The 13,913-nt window shown below is 57.5% G+C and overlaps 1 protein-coding gene across 4 annotated transcripts in view; it reads right to left on the bottom strand.

Annotated features, from left to right (window-relative positions):
• Window positions 1–5,628, bottom strand: part of PKNOX1 (PBX/knotted 1 homeobox 1) — a 38,888-nt gene extending 33,260 nt beyond the window's left edge. For 2 of the 4 annotated variants that reach the window (XM_047099218.1, XM_047099221.1), the window contains exons 1-4: window positions 5,197–5,628; window positions 4,564–4,809; window positions 2,812–2,879; window positions 1,088–1,195 (exon numbers count right to left, since the gene is read on the bottom strand). In XM_047099218.1, coding sequence (XP_046955174.1) covers window positions 1,088–1,138 — 51 coding nt within the window. In that variant the 5' untranslated portion in view covers window positions 1,139–1,195; window positions 2,812–2,879; window positions 4,564–4,809; window positions 5,197–5,628. Of the gene's footprint in view, window positions 1–1,087; window positions 1,196–2,811; window positions 2,880–4,563; window positions 5,146–5,196 lie in introns of those variants that run through there. The other 2 variants (XM_047099220.1, XM_047099219.1) reach the window with 2 other exon arrangements.
• Window positions 5,629–13,913: the final 8,285 nt, after the last annotated feature.

The raw sequence follows: 13,913 nt of genomic DNA, 5'->3' as shown, positions 1-13,913 counted from the left end.
AGGCGAGCGCGAGGGCGATGCGGGGGTCCCCCCCCCCCCCCCACTGCAGGGTTCAGCAGCGGGAGAGGAAGGGACAACCCCGGCTTGGCGTTTTAGAAACAAAATCACTTGGAAATACCGCGGGGCTTCCGGATGCAGAGAGCAGGCTGGAAGGGACCCCCCAACTCAATTCCCGCAAGAAAGCTCAGACCGCGAGACGCTTTTCAAAAGCCCGCAAAAACCAAGTCTGTGCCACAGGAACCGAGCCAGGAAGGGCACGAGACCGGCCACCGAGGAGAGTCACGAGGGAGGCCGCCTCAGGTCCTGGGCGCCCACCTGGAGCCTCGCTGAGGCAGGGCTGTGACCTCATCTGGGAGAGGCCACCGAGCCTGATCAGTTGGCCGGGCCGCTAACCAGGATCTTCAAGTGGGGAGAAAAGAGAGCCTCTGGGCATCCCCGCACCGCCTCCTGAGCGCAGGAAGCAGGGGCAAAGGCAGGCTGGGAGGCCTTCGCTGCACGGGGCTCCGGGGCTCGAGGGAGACGGGGGTGGCCCCCCCCCCCTCCTCCCGAGCGCTTCGGGGCACACAGCACAAAACCCGGCCTTCCCGCAGCTGCAGCTGCGAAGGCAAGCCAAGGCCACGGACAGCGGGAGGGCGGTCAGGACTCCACCCACGCGGTGTCAGAGCCAGCCGTCCGGGCACAGCCGTGCGACGTGAGCAGACGGCACGGCCTCCGCGCCGCGCCGTCCATCGGGACGGTGCCCTCTGCCGCCCGCACCACGCCTCCCGCTGAGCTCAGCCACCTGGGGCCCGGCTTTTAGCAACGGCACCCCGCTTTTCTCTGAAGGCAACAGGCCGCGCTAACACAGACACCAACAGGGCAAACCCCCGAGAAACCGTGACTCGGGGAGTCAAAAGCACTGGCGGCCTGCTGTCCCCGGGGGAAGCGACGCCAACAGCTCCACGGCTGGCCTCTCCGGGCAGCAACACGTGCGAGTCGCAGGGCGCACTTGAAGCTGGACCTGCGGCCCGATGAAACTGAACGAGACTACACATGGCGCCGGTCCCCTGGCGGCACTGAGAATGCAGAATAAAGCCCCAGCTCTCACTTGTTGCCCGTCTTGGTAGCTGTCTATGCTTAGTGTCTGTGTAGCCATCATGGTTCATGGGTCTCATAGGAAAGCATCAAATCATCTTGCGTCAAAAGCAAATGGCGTCTGGGGAGACAAAAACAGAAGAGCGTCGGTCAGTAACCGCAGAGCGCTCCGGGCCCCCCCTTCCACGGCACCCGGGTACTTCTCAAGAACGCGTACTTGCGCAGAGAGGGAAACGCCACCCTGGCGGTGTCGAGAGCCGACCCCCCTCAGCACCACCCCACTCACTTAGCGGTCACGTGTTTGTCCCCGCCCCGGGCCCTGCCTGGCTCTCAGGTTTTAGCCACCTGGGTTCATTCATCCACTCAGCCAACAAGCATCTAGTAACCGTCTACACACGCAGGACAGCGCCGTGGGTCCTGGGGCACCGCAGCGAGTCGGTGAGGCTCAGCTTTCCTGGGGCAGCCAAGGCCGCAGGGGTGTGGGGGGGGGGGCGGTGGCCACAAATACAGGGAATGTCAGGGACCACACGTGCAGCGGGGGGCAGGATGCAGGGCCAGCTCTCCCAGCCGGGTGACGGGGCGCCCTTCTGGCCACGCACCCCGGACACAGAGCCCAGTGACCGGGGGTCCGGAGACCGGACCTCAGACGGGAGCGGTGAAGGGCACTCCCCTAACACAGGTGTGATACACAGGCGGAAAGACGGTTCATTTACTTGAGGACAACGTAAAGTGACTCGTTACAGCGATGGGGGGGGGGGGGGCTAGGAGCACCTGCACTGTGGCATGGGAACCGATAACGTCCTGGGGCGGCTAGAGAGGCTCTGACAGCCCAGGCTGTGCCGACCAGGTCACGAGGTCAAGGGCATTATTCCGCTTGCTCTGCCCTAGCTCGGCCACTGAAGGTCACCGGGGGAAGCGACGCTCTGGGAGACTGTGCTCGCTGGAAAAAATCCAGTCGAAGACCAGCAAGCCGGGGGCGGAGTGAGAAGCACGTCCCGAGGCCCAGCCAGAAGGAGCAGGGTGTCCAGCCCACGGCCCGCCCCGGGGGAGGCTCTCCCGGGGGGCCGTGCTACCCCGAGGAGCCCGAGTAACAGGGCCTCCCCCCTGCCCAGGGAGCCGGCATGAGGTGGGGGCTCACGACGTGACCTCATGAAAAGCCAAGGGGCAAACGAGGTTACCCTCCTTCCTTCAGCAAAGGCTCCTGTCTCAAGCCCTGTCCTGTGCACTGGCGGAGCGTGGGTCCGGGGCAGACAGGCACAAACCGGTCACCGTGCACACAGGTTCGGGTAGGGGAGCTGGGGCGGGGTGGGGGGGGGCACACAAACCAGTCACCGTGCACACAGGTTGTGGGGGAGAAGGGGGAAGACACAAACCATTCACCGTGCACACAGGCATCAGGAGGTGATGAGGTGAGGGCAACAAGGCAGGGACACGGAATACTTGGGGCAGGACCGCTAAAAGTGCCCGTGGGAGACACCCAGAGGCAGGGGGACGGGAAGGAGCCGGGTGCAGTGTGTCTGGAGGACAGCTAGCGTGGCTGGGCAGCGTGACAAAGGAGAAGGGGAAGGCAAGGGAGCGGGAGGCACAGGACCAGGTCCCACACACCCTCATGGGTCACAGTCCCCCGTGTCAGGGGGACAGGGACCCACGGGAAGGTCTGAGCAGCAGGGTGACGACACAGGGGCACAAGGACAGGTGTGCAGCCACAGACAGGCTGGGGGCCGTGGGGATTCCCACCTGAGCAACTGGCCGAGCAGAGCCACATGTCCCGGACTCAGCAGTTGGATCGGAGCAGGTTCTGTGGCCTGGGAGGAGAGAGCAAGAGTCGGGACATTTTAGGTTTGAGACGCTGCTCCTACAGGTTCCCAATAAATGAGTCTGTGCCAAAAACGCAGACTTGGTGGGGCGCCTGGGTGGCTCAGTCGGTTTAGCCTCCGACTTCGGCTCAGGTCATGATCTCGCGGTCTATGAGTTCGAGCCCCGTGTCGGGCTCCGTGCTGACGGCTCGGAGCCTGGAGCCTGCTTCGGATTCTGTGTTTCCCCCTTTCTCTGCCCTCCCCCGCTCATGCTCTGTCTCTCTCTCTCAGAAATAAACATTAAAAAAAAGAAAAAAAAGAAGAAATGCAGACTTAGTGACCATCAAGCATGGCTGGTGCATGCAGGGGCTGAACAGCGTCCTCCAGGAGATGACCAAATCCCAGCCCCTGGGCCCTGCGAATGGGACCTTCTCTAGGAAATAGGGTCCTTATGTATGGAATTATGTGAAGGATCTTAAAAGGAGATCATCCCGGATTTAGGGGAGGCCTAAATCCAGTGACTGGTGCCCTTTAAGGGTGGGAGTGGGGAGAACAAGACCCAGGGCATACAGAGGGGACGCCACGTGAAGACAGGGTGACACTGGAGGGACACGGCCACAGCCAAGAACGCCTGGGGCCACCAGGAGCTGAAAGAGGCAGGAGGGACCCTCCCCTAGAGCCTTCAGATTGCAGGTTGATTTCAGAGCTGCAAGAAAATACGTTTCTGTGGCTTTCATCTACCCGGGTGGTGGGGCTTTGTTTCGGCAGGACACCGAGGCAGTCTGGAGAGCCCCCCAGATTGGGTGAGTCCGCCCAGGGGGGAACAGGGTGGGAATGTGGGGCACCAGCCCAGAACGGGAGCCACGGCCAGCGGGACAAGAGCAGAACCAAGTGGTGCGGCTGACATCGTGGAGGAAGTGGGTGGGGTAAGGGGCGTCGGCCCTGTCATCGCAGCTGAGCACCTGAGCACGGCCACCACCACTGGGACCTGCAGGGGTGTGTCCGTGGGCCTGGGAGGGCAGGAGAGAAGGGCGGGATGTGGCAAGCCCACGGCTAGACCAGGAACTCCTGTGGAGCCGCCGCTGAAGTTGCCCTCTGTGCCCCTGGCACCCCCGATCCTGAGACACGGGCACACCTGTCACTGAGCACCTCCCAACCGTCTGTGCCTTGACCAAAGGCTGGCCCTCCCCCTGGACTCTCGCCTCCCCCTCCACCCCAGGCCGCTGGCCCCAACCTTGATCACCGGCAGGGCTCAGGTGAACCTCTGGCCTTCCCCCTCCTCCCCTCCAGAGTCCACCTTTCAGAAACGCAGTCCTGGTGAAAACCCCCCTGCAGGGCAAGTCCCTGGCCAGCCCTCCCCTACTCGGAGCTGTGTCCATGTCAGGGAGCACCCGCCTCGTCCTCAGGCAGTACAGTGCTCCCCCCGCGCACTTCTGCCCCGCGCTCCGGACTCCTGGGGACCTGGCCGGTGCCCACACGCGCCCCGTCACCACGTCACCGTCCCCAGGCGGCCCTGCCAGTGCCTCGCCCTCGCCTGCCGTGCGCAGCTCTCCGGGGGCCCACCGTCCACCCCGGGCTCGGCCCCGCGGTGCCTCGTGGTTTCTCCCGCTACACGGTAAGGGCCGGCGAGGGCCCCGTCCTGCCGCGTCCCCCACGACCAGCACGGCGTCTGGTCCCGCCCCGAAGTGCTCACCGTTGACGGGGCGCGCGTTGGACACGCGAGTCACCCCAGCTCCGCGGGCCCCGACACCCACGTGTCCTCGCTGCGCTTTTGAGCCCTTTCTCCTGTCACCGTTACTTCCGTGGCCGCCGGAACGAGAGCAGCTCGCGGCGCTGCTCCGACGGAGGCTCAAAGAACAGCTCTGGGGGGGTCCACGTCCTCAGCGCACTTCCCGCCAGACAGACAGTCGACGCCAGAGCCACCCTCCCTAGGGAACACCTGCAGGACGGGGCAGACGTGGCGAGTAACCCCCTGGTCACACGGCTTCACCCTCCCGGCCGCGGAGACATCGGGTGAGGCCGTGCGGAAACGCGCGTCCGTGTCGGGGCCTCCTCCACGCCTGTGGTTTCACGCAACCCCACACGCACGCGGCGAGGGGGCGCAGGCGTCGCCTCACAGACGAGCCGACCGAGACCAGGAGACTCGGCCGGCGGGTGTCGGGGCCAGCACGGGCCCGGCCCGGGTCCCCGGGGGCCCGTCTTCTCGGAGCTGCGCAGCCACAGCGGGGAGGGAGGCAGCCCCCCCCCCCCAGCCATCTGGACGTCTGACGCTATTCACGGTGGAGAAGGAGGTGGTCCGCAAACGTCCGTCTAAAGAATAGCTAACCTGAAAGCGACACCACCCTCCTCTCCAGGCCGGGCCGGCCGCGAGGCTGAGCCGGGAGCGGCCTCCGTCAAACGTCACCGAGGCACGTCCGCCAGGACGCGGTCCTGCACCGAGCTTGGCCGACAGCGCGCAGCCCTCCATCAGAGTCCGGGGCCAGCCGTGTCGGGAGGCCTGCACGTACGCGTCCACGGGACGGCGTCAGAACGGCCCCTGGCTTTTATGCAGGTACATTATACTCCCAAAAGAGGGTGCGGGGCCCCGCGTGGGCTCCCAGCTCCGCCGGAGGGTCCTCCCCTGGGCGAGCCCCGCCGCGCGTGCAGGTGAACATGGGGCCCTCGGTGCGCCGCCCACGGGGACTCGGGCACAGGAAGTGGCGCCGATCCGAGGCCCTGCGTCCCTGCGCCGCCCGCTCCTCTCGAACAGACGGGACGTTCGCGGCGAGGACGCGGGGCGGCCCTGCTTCCACCCGCGGCGCTCCCCGAACAGGCCGGCGGCGCCCTGCCCTCAGCTCTGGAAGCGCCCTCCCTCACTGGGCCAGGAGGAGGCCGCCCCCCCTCGGGCACGGAGCCACGACACAGCGGATGGACGAGCCTCTTCCTGCAACACCCCACTGACTTCCTGACTTAAAAGGTACACTTCCTTGGGTTTGATAAACAGGCAGATGCTTCGTGAGACTGGGAAGACACACGAATACACGGGGAATAAGCACAGGACGGTCGGTGACAGAGAAGGGGCCCCAAACACAGACAGGGAACGGCTCGGGGGGACCCCGCCCTGCTGGAACGGAAGTGGAGCTGTCGGTGTGAGTTCCCGTGCGTTCAACACACACACACACACACACACACACACACACACACACGTGTGCACCTGCTTCAGCCCTGTCCCCCGAGACGGTGGAGAAGCAGCGACACCCGGTACCACCCAGACCCTGGGTGATAAATGTCACTCCCCAGAACAAAGAATTGGGGCTCCGGAGAGCAGTGGCTGACGTGATCCCAGGGCTGGGGCAGGGAAGGCACAAGGTGACCCGGAGCCTGTGCTCAAAAATTACGGGGACACGCCAGAAGGAGTCAAAGCAGCTTGCAGAAGCTCTCACGGGCCAAACGTGGGACAACGGGCGACGGGGTATGACAGTACTCGGAGTAAAACAACCATCGGTGAGTCCAATGAGGTACCCAGGAATAAACCTAACCAAAGAGGCGAAAGGCCTGACTCTGAAAACTAGAGGAAGCTTTCACAGGAAATCGGAGGTGACTCAAAGAAGCAGGAAGACCTTCCGTGCTCACGCGCTCCAAGAACAAGCACTGTGAAAACGTCGACGCTGCCCAAAGCCGTCCGTGTTGATACGCGCACGTAAACGAAGGACAAAGTGGGGGAAGGCACAGCTCTGAATTATAGCGCGGTCCATCCAGTAGGTAGGGGCGGATGCAATGCCGTCACGCTGGCAACACGCACAGTAACCCGAGCCTCAGGCGGGACTCCTCGGGGAGGCCCGTACGAGGCCCCGAAGAGGAAACGCACCTGATGTCAGCACACCCGCCCTAACGTACCACTGATTACACGGGAAAACAGTAGCTTCCCAGTGAAGACACCCGCAGACAACATGTAACCAGACGGTGAACATTCCGATGATCAGTAAGGAGACAAAGGAACATCACAGCCCTCCCGAGGAGGACACCTAAGACTTGGGAGGAGTCCTGCCCGATCCCGAGGCTGCGCTCACCATCCGAAACTGAGGGGCAATCTACAAAGTGACTGGCCCGTAAGCTTCCAAAGTGGGAACGTGCAAGAGGCCGATAGACTTCTCCAGTAAGTGAAGCGACAGGTGTGTGTGGTCCTCAACGGGGGCCTGGGCCCCCCAAATGCTCTTTCCTTTTTGCCGGTAGCGAGACAGTCGCTCATTCGTGAGAGACCGGCAAAGTTTACACAGAGCAGGTAAGAGTATTTTACCAGTCACTTTCCTGATTTTGATAACTGTGCTGTGGTTAATGAAGACAGCATCCTTGTTTTGGGATGCATACGGAAATACTGGGGGGCATCACATCTACAACTTACTCTCTCAAATGTACGCACACACATATGTGTGTATGTGTATATGCACACATGTGCACGCACACACAGTGAGAGAGAGATGGAGAGAGTGGGCATACGTTTGGTAAAATGTGAACACTGGGGAAGGTACGTGGCAAGTCGGTACAGTTTTTGCAACGTCTCTGCAAGACTGAGATTCAAAGTAAGAAGTTTTTAAGTTTTTTTTAAACAATTTTTTTTTCAACGTTTATTTATTTTTGGGACAGAGAGAGACAGAGCATGAACGGGGGAGGGGCAGAGAGAGAGAGGGAGACACAGAATCGGAAACAGGCTCCAGGCTCTGAGCCATGAGCCCAGAGCCTGACGCGGGGCTCGAACTCCCGGACCGCGAGATCGTGACCTGGCTGAAGTCGGACGCTTAACCGACTGCGCCACCCAGGTGCCCCAGAAGTTTTTAAGTTTAACATTCGTAGGGGCGCCCGGGTGGCTCAGTGAGTTAAGCGTCCAACTTCAACTCAGGTCATGATCTCACAGTTCGTGGGTTTGGGCCCCGCGTCGGGCTCTGTGCTGACAGCTCAGAGCCTAGAGCCTGCTTTGGATTCTGTGTCTCCCTCTCTCTGCCCCTCCCCGCTCTTGCTGTGTCTCTGTCTCAAAAATAAATAAACATTAAAAAAAAATTCTGTTTTGGGGCGCCTGGGTGGTGCAGTCGGTTAAGCGTCCGACTTCAGCCAGGTCACGATCTCGCGGTCCGGGAGTTCGAGCCCCGCGTCAGGCTCTGGGCTGATGGCTCGGAGCCTGGAGCCTGTTTCCGATTCTGTGTCTCCCTCTCTCTCTGCCCCTCCCCCGTTCATGCTCTGTCTCTCTCCGTCCCAAAAATAAATAAACGTTGAAAATAAATAAATAAATAAATAAATAAATAAATAAATAAAAATTTCGTTTTCAGTTTAACACTTGCAGGGTTATAAAAAGGATGAGGGACTGTTCCGGGCTCAAAGAGACTGAAGGAGCGACAACCAAATGAACACATGACGAAAGCTGTGAGAGGCGACGGAGGGGCTCTGGGGGGCCACACGGAGCGGACAGGAGCCGACCCTGGAGACAGGGCTGCTGCCCACATGGCAGTGCTGCTCCTTCCCAGGAAGCACCCGTCAGCAAGGGCTGCGATGTTTAGGGGTGTGGTCACGAGACCCACACCTTTGAGCGGTCACCAGGCGCTCCCACGCGGCCAAACATGCTGTGGCCAGAGTCAACAACTGATGAATCCGGGTGGCGAGGGATCCCCCTGCCACTCGTTCAGCCCTTTGGTTTCAAAACAGGGGCGCCGGGGCGGCTCAGTCGGTTAAGCGTCGGGAGTCTCGAGCTCAGCTCAGCTCTTGATCTCAGGGTCATCGAGTGTCAGGCTCTGCGCTGGGTCTGGAGCCTAGTCGGTTAAAAAAATGAAAAAACGTCCATAACAAATACTGGGGGAAAATCAGAATTTCATTTCAAAACCATCTAGGTTTACAGTCCTTCTATCAGACCTTGCTAAGACTACAATGTCTGATATTAGTACAGCCAGTCTAAAGGGAAAATTGGGAATTTGTGCCAAAAGCTTTGAAAATACGTGCTCTACAATAGAATACTGTGCAAGGAACTTTTTTTAATTTCTTCATTTTGAGAGAGAAAGAGAGAGAGGAGAGAGAGAGCAGGAACAAGCGAGGAAGGGGGCAGTGAGGAAGGGGGCAGAGAGAGAGGGGGAGAGAGAATCCCAAGCAGGCTGCGTACTGTGCTCGAGGAGCCTGATGCAGGGCCCGAACCCACAAATCGTGAGATCCCAACCTGGGCCGAGATCATGATGGGACGCTTCACCGACTGAGCCCCCCAGGCGCCCCTACGCAAGGAATTGTTCACAAAGGGTCACTCTCTCCGACTGACACACTGCTGGGTGAAACCAGGGGCGGGGCAGAGTAGCAAGGTCACCCACAGGTCACCCACGGGACAGGACACCACAGGGTCGCAGGAAGGTGCCAGCAGGTGGCGCCATTTGCCCAAGAGGTTGAAAGCGGCCTCGGACACGGGGTGGGAGCCTCGTGCCAAAGTGTTGCTCATAATTTTCGGAGCCCCCTTCCAAATTCCACTCCCCAGCAAAATGCCCCACCACCCCCGGGCAGCGGGGCCGACTGGCACCTGCACGCGGGCAGGCCAACAGCCCCCAGCAGGGTTCAGGCCTCGGTGGTTCAGGAGGGGGCAGTCTGCTGGCTGCAAGCCGGCTCTGCGGCCGGCCGCGCCAGGCCCAGGACGGAGTCTGAGTGCCCAAGTGAAAGCTGTCATTACCCGCGAAATAACTAAAGCATCCAACCCCAGGACGGACAGTCAGCAAGGCTCCTTTTCATCAAAAGCCGGTTTTGCTAGGCATTTTGCAGAAACCAAGGCTAGCCGGAGATTTAGAAACAATCGACGAATCCCTATTTCTTCCCTCCATTACACAGAAAGGGAGGTTCCTACTAGGTTCACACTCAACACTGCCTTAACTCCTTAACGCACAGAGCTCCAAAATCCAAGTTGAAGATGGCCAGCCCAACGTACGTATGATATCGTGGCGCTGAGCCGTTGGAATAGCTTTGCCTGGTCTATTTCTGGAAATTTCATCCCATAAAAAAAGGACACGTCACATACTGAAGCTGTCACTTTGGTGCCCACTCAAGAGATCTGGCCGGACTAAGACAAATGAGGAAAACACAGCCTTCTGATTCTCACGTACAGAAATATTACAACTCACTAGTCACGAAAGCGATACGATCTCTCAACGAATAATCCTTTTTCATCTAGCGATTTAAATTTAAAACAAGAGTGCTACACTATGTTGGCAAAGATGAATGAAACCCGGGGCCCAAAGGGGTCCTGAGCCTCCCGAGCCGTGTGACTGGTGTGCAGAGAAACCTGACCACGTGCACAGTTGGCCACAGAACACGGTACACTCTTCTCAACGCGGTGTAAGTGCTGTACAACACGCAACGTGGCCCAAATCCACAGGGAGGCATTTTCGTGTTTGCACACATTCCCATCCAGGCTGACGGGATGAAGGGGTTTAGTCTTTCAGGAAAGAACAGGTATAAACAGATTCGCTGAATCCCACCGAGTGTTGAAGTCCTCTGTGGATGGGTCTGGGAAGGGTCCTGCGGGCTGGGAGGTCTGCAGAGGCCAGAAGCGAAGATGGGGGGTGGGGGGCAGAGGGCAGGCCCTAACAGGGCCGTAGCCTGTCCCCTGGCATCCAAGCCACAACCCCCCCCCCCCCCCCCGCCGATGTGGGTCCCACAGGGGAGCCCCTGCCAGGCTGGGAGACTCAGTTACTGCCAGGGAGGTGGCCGTGAGGCCTGTGGAAGATTTAGATTTGAATATTTTTATGTTAAGTTTCAGAATAAACTATGTATTTGACCTTTAGGGTGTCTGTAGTATTTAAGAAAATTTGGCAAATTAATGTTACATATTGGCCGGGACTCCAATACAAATGTATAATTAAGCTTCTAATTTTAGACATGATTTTTTTTTTTTTTTACTTTACTGAAAAGGTATAAAAGAGACATTTATAGAGATTATCAACATTCTTTAATTTTTTTTAACATTTATTTATTTTTGAAGGAGAGACTGAACAGGGGAGGGGCAGAGAGAGAGGGAGACACAGAATCCGAAGCAGGCTCCAGGCTCTGAGCTGTCATCACAGAGCCTGACGTGGGGCTCGAACTCACGACCTGCAAGATCGTGACCTGAGCTGAAGTCGGACGCTCAACTGACTGAGCCACCCAGGCGCCCCGAGAACATTCTTGATCTACGCAAGCACATGGATTGCTGGGCACTCTTGTAGCCACTGGGAATACAGCAGGGAGCAAAGCCAAGTTCCTCACCCCACAAAGCTCACTTCCGGACAGCCAGGTTTGGAAAAAACTTGACATTCACTACATAGGTAACTTTAAATTATTAGACCTACTTGAGAAAGTTTTACTTGTTTGGTCAGATATTCCCTGTGCCTAAAATGACAATTAAATCCAGTACACTTAACACCACAGGGGCGCCTGGGAGGCTCGGTCGGTTGAGCACCCCTCGACTTCAGCTCTGATCATGATCTCAGGGTTTGTGGGACTGAGCCTTGCGTTGGGCTGCGCATTGGGTGTGGAGACTGCTTAAGAATCTCTCTCTCTCTCTCTCTCTCTCTCTCTGTCTCTCTCTCTCTCTCTCTCTCCCTCCCTCTGCCCCTCCCCTGCTTTCTTTCTCTCTCTTTCTCAAATAAATAAGCTTAAAAAAAAAAAAAAGAATGAAAACAATGGCTCAGAATGTACAAGGGAAGTTAAAGGCTCAGTCAGGTTAAGCATCCAACCTTGGCTCAGGTCATGATCTCATGGTTCGTGAGTTCGAGCCTCTGTGCTGACAGTGCAGAGCCTGCTTGGGATTCTCCTCTCTCTCTGCCCCTCCCCTGCTCATGCTTTTTCGCTTTCAAAATAAATAAATAAAAACTTTAAAAAATTAACCTCAAATAATCTTTTCTATGCTGAAAAGCCTCATTTCAAAGGGCATTCAAAACTTAGAGCAAGAAATGCTAGATGCTGACAATGTTTTTAAGCCACCTTAATAAAAAATGGAAACACTGGGAATGCAAGCTGGTGCAGCCACTCTGGGAAACAGTACAGAGGTGCCTCAAAAAACTAAAAACAGATCTACCCTACGACCCAGCAATGGCACTACTAGGCATTTATCCAAGGGATATAGGTGTGCTGTTTCAAAGGGACACATGCACCCCCATGTTTACAGCAGCACTATCAACAATAGCCAAAGTATGGAAAGAGCCCAAATGTCCATTGATGGATGAATGGATAAAGAAGATGTGGTATATATACACAACGGAGTATTACTCAGCAATCAAAAAGAATGAAATCTTGCCATTTGCAACTAGGTGGATGGAACGGGAGGGTATTATGCTAAGCAAAATTAGTCAGAGAAAGACAAATATCATATGACTTCGCTCATATGAGGACTTTAAGAGACAAAACAGATGAACATAAGGGAAGGGAAACAAAAATAATATAAAAACAGGGAGGGGGACAAAACAGAAGAGACTCTTAAATACAGAGAACTGAGGGTGGCTGGAGGGGCTGTGGGTGGGGAGATGGGCTAAATGGGCAAGGGACATCAAGGAGGACACTTGGAATGAGCACTGGGTGTTATACGTAGGGGATGAATCACTGGAATCTACTCCTGAAATCACTGTTGCACTAGATGCTGACTAACTTGGATGTAAATTTTAAAAAGTTAAAAATAAAATTAAAAACAAAAGATGGAAACAGAACCTTCATGTCCTCCCCAAGGGATGGTGAGATCAACTACAGTCACCCGTCATCGATCATCAACAGGATGGTTACATCCCAGAGCAGCCTGGAAAGGGCTCCCAGCAACCCGTCCGACGGGAAGGCAGGGCACACGTTTGCTGTGCACTTGACCGTGCCCTTCCTTCCGTCCGCCAATATTTCCCGGAGCTCTTCTCGGTGCCAGGCTCTGCTCTGAGTGCTGGGGGTGGAAGGTCCTGGCTGTCAAGAAACCACCTGATAACTGTGTCAAGCGGGTATCTACGGGTCAACGTGGGGAGAAGAGACGTCTCTCAAGCACCAGGTCACCCCATCCAGGAGCACATCTCTTACGATGTTTGACGGTCTCTGTGGAGGTCTTCCGGACTCCTGGGGAGACTGACTCCTAAGTAGCTCACGTTTTCCTCTCGCTGCCCAAAGTACCCCACTGTCCTTGTGCCTCCTGGCGGGCCGCTGGACCGGAAGGAAGCACGCCCGGAGTGCGCAGGCTAACCTTGCAGCCGCCCACTTGGCCAGCGGCTTTCCTTCCAGTAGCTCGCGGAGAGTCTGCTCACTGTTCTTGGAACACGTCGGTATCCCAGCCAAGATTCGCGGTGCCTTTCAGAAACTCAAGGGACCTGTTCTCACACGCGTGCAGAATGAAAGTCCGCGAGTAGCTGTACTACCCTTAAGAGGTCTGAGAAACACCAACTGTCGGAATACCCTACTCGGCCACAGCAACAGCAGAACGTGCAAACACACAGGCCAGTGGAACAGAAGAAGTAAGACATCAGACTTGCCGGGGCCTGAAGAAAAAGCACCCCCCAGAAGGCACAGAGCTTTGCGGCTTTGATGCTTTTACAAAAATCCCGGAACTCGGGGCGCCTGGGTGGCGCAGTCGGTTGAGCGTCCGACTTCAGCCAGGTCACGATCTCGCGGTCCGGGAGTTCGAGCCCCACGTCAGACTCTGGGCTGATGGCTCGGAGCCTGGAGCCTGTTTCCGATTCTGTGTCTCCCTCCCTCTCTGCCCCTCCCCCGTTCATGCTCTGTCTCTCTCTGTCCCAAAAATAAATAAACGTTGAAAAAAAAAATTTTTTTTTTTAAATCCCGGAACTCGCTCAAGTCCTGCAAGGCGCTGGTGAAAGGGGCCTCCGTCCAGGTGCCCGTGCACACGCACAGGGCGCACGCCAGCGGCACGCTCTCCCGTCCGGCCCCGGCACGTGGCCCCTTGACGACCGAGCCGGTCGCCGCAGAACCACCGAAAGAGCCACTCTGCACACGGCTGCAAGAACGGGGCTCGAGCCTCCGCGCGACGGTCCTACTCGTGCAGCCCGTGCCAGCGCACACACACGCGGAGAACTCGTTCTCAGAAGC

The sequence above is a fragment of the Lynx rufus genome, unplaced genomic scaffold, assembly GCF_022079265.1.
Source record: "Lynx rufus isolate CCGP_SWC_20201006 ecotype Redwood Valley unplaced genomic scaffold, mLynRuf1.p SCAF_5, whole genome shotgun sequence".
Lineage (NCBI taxonomy): Eukaryota > Metazoa > Chordata > Mammalia > Carnivora > Felidae > Lynx > Lynx rufus.
Note: the sequence above shows the minus strand (reverse complement) of the source record. Positions and strands in the feature narration are given on the sequence as shown.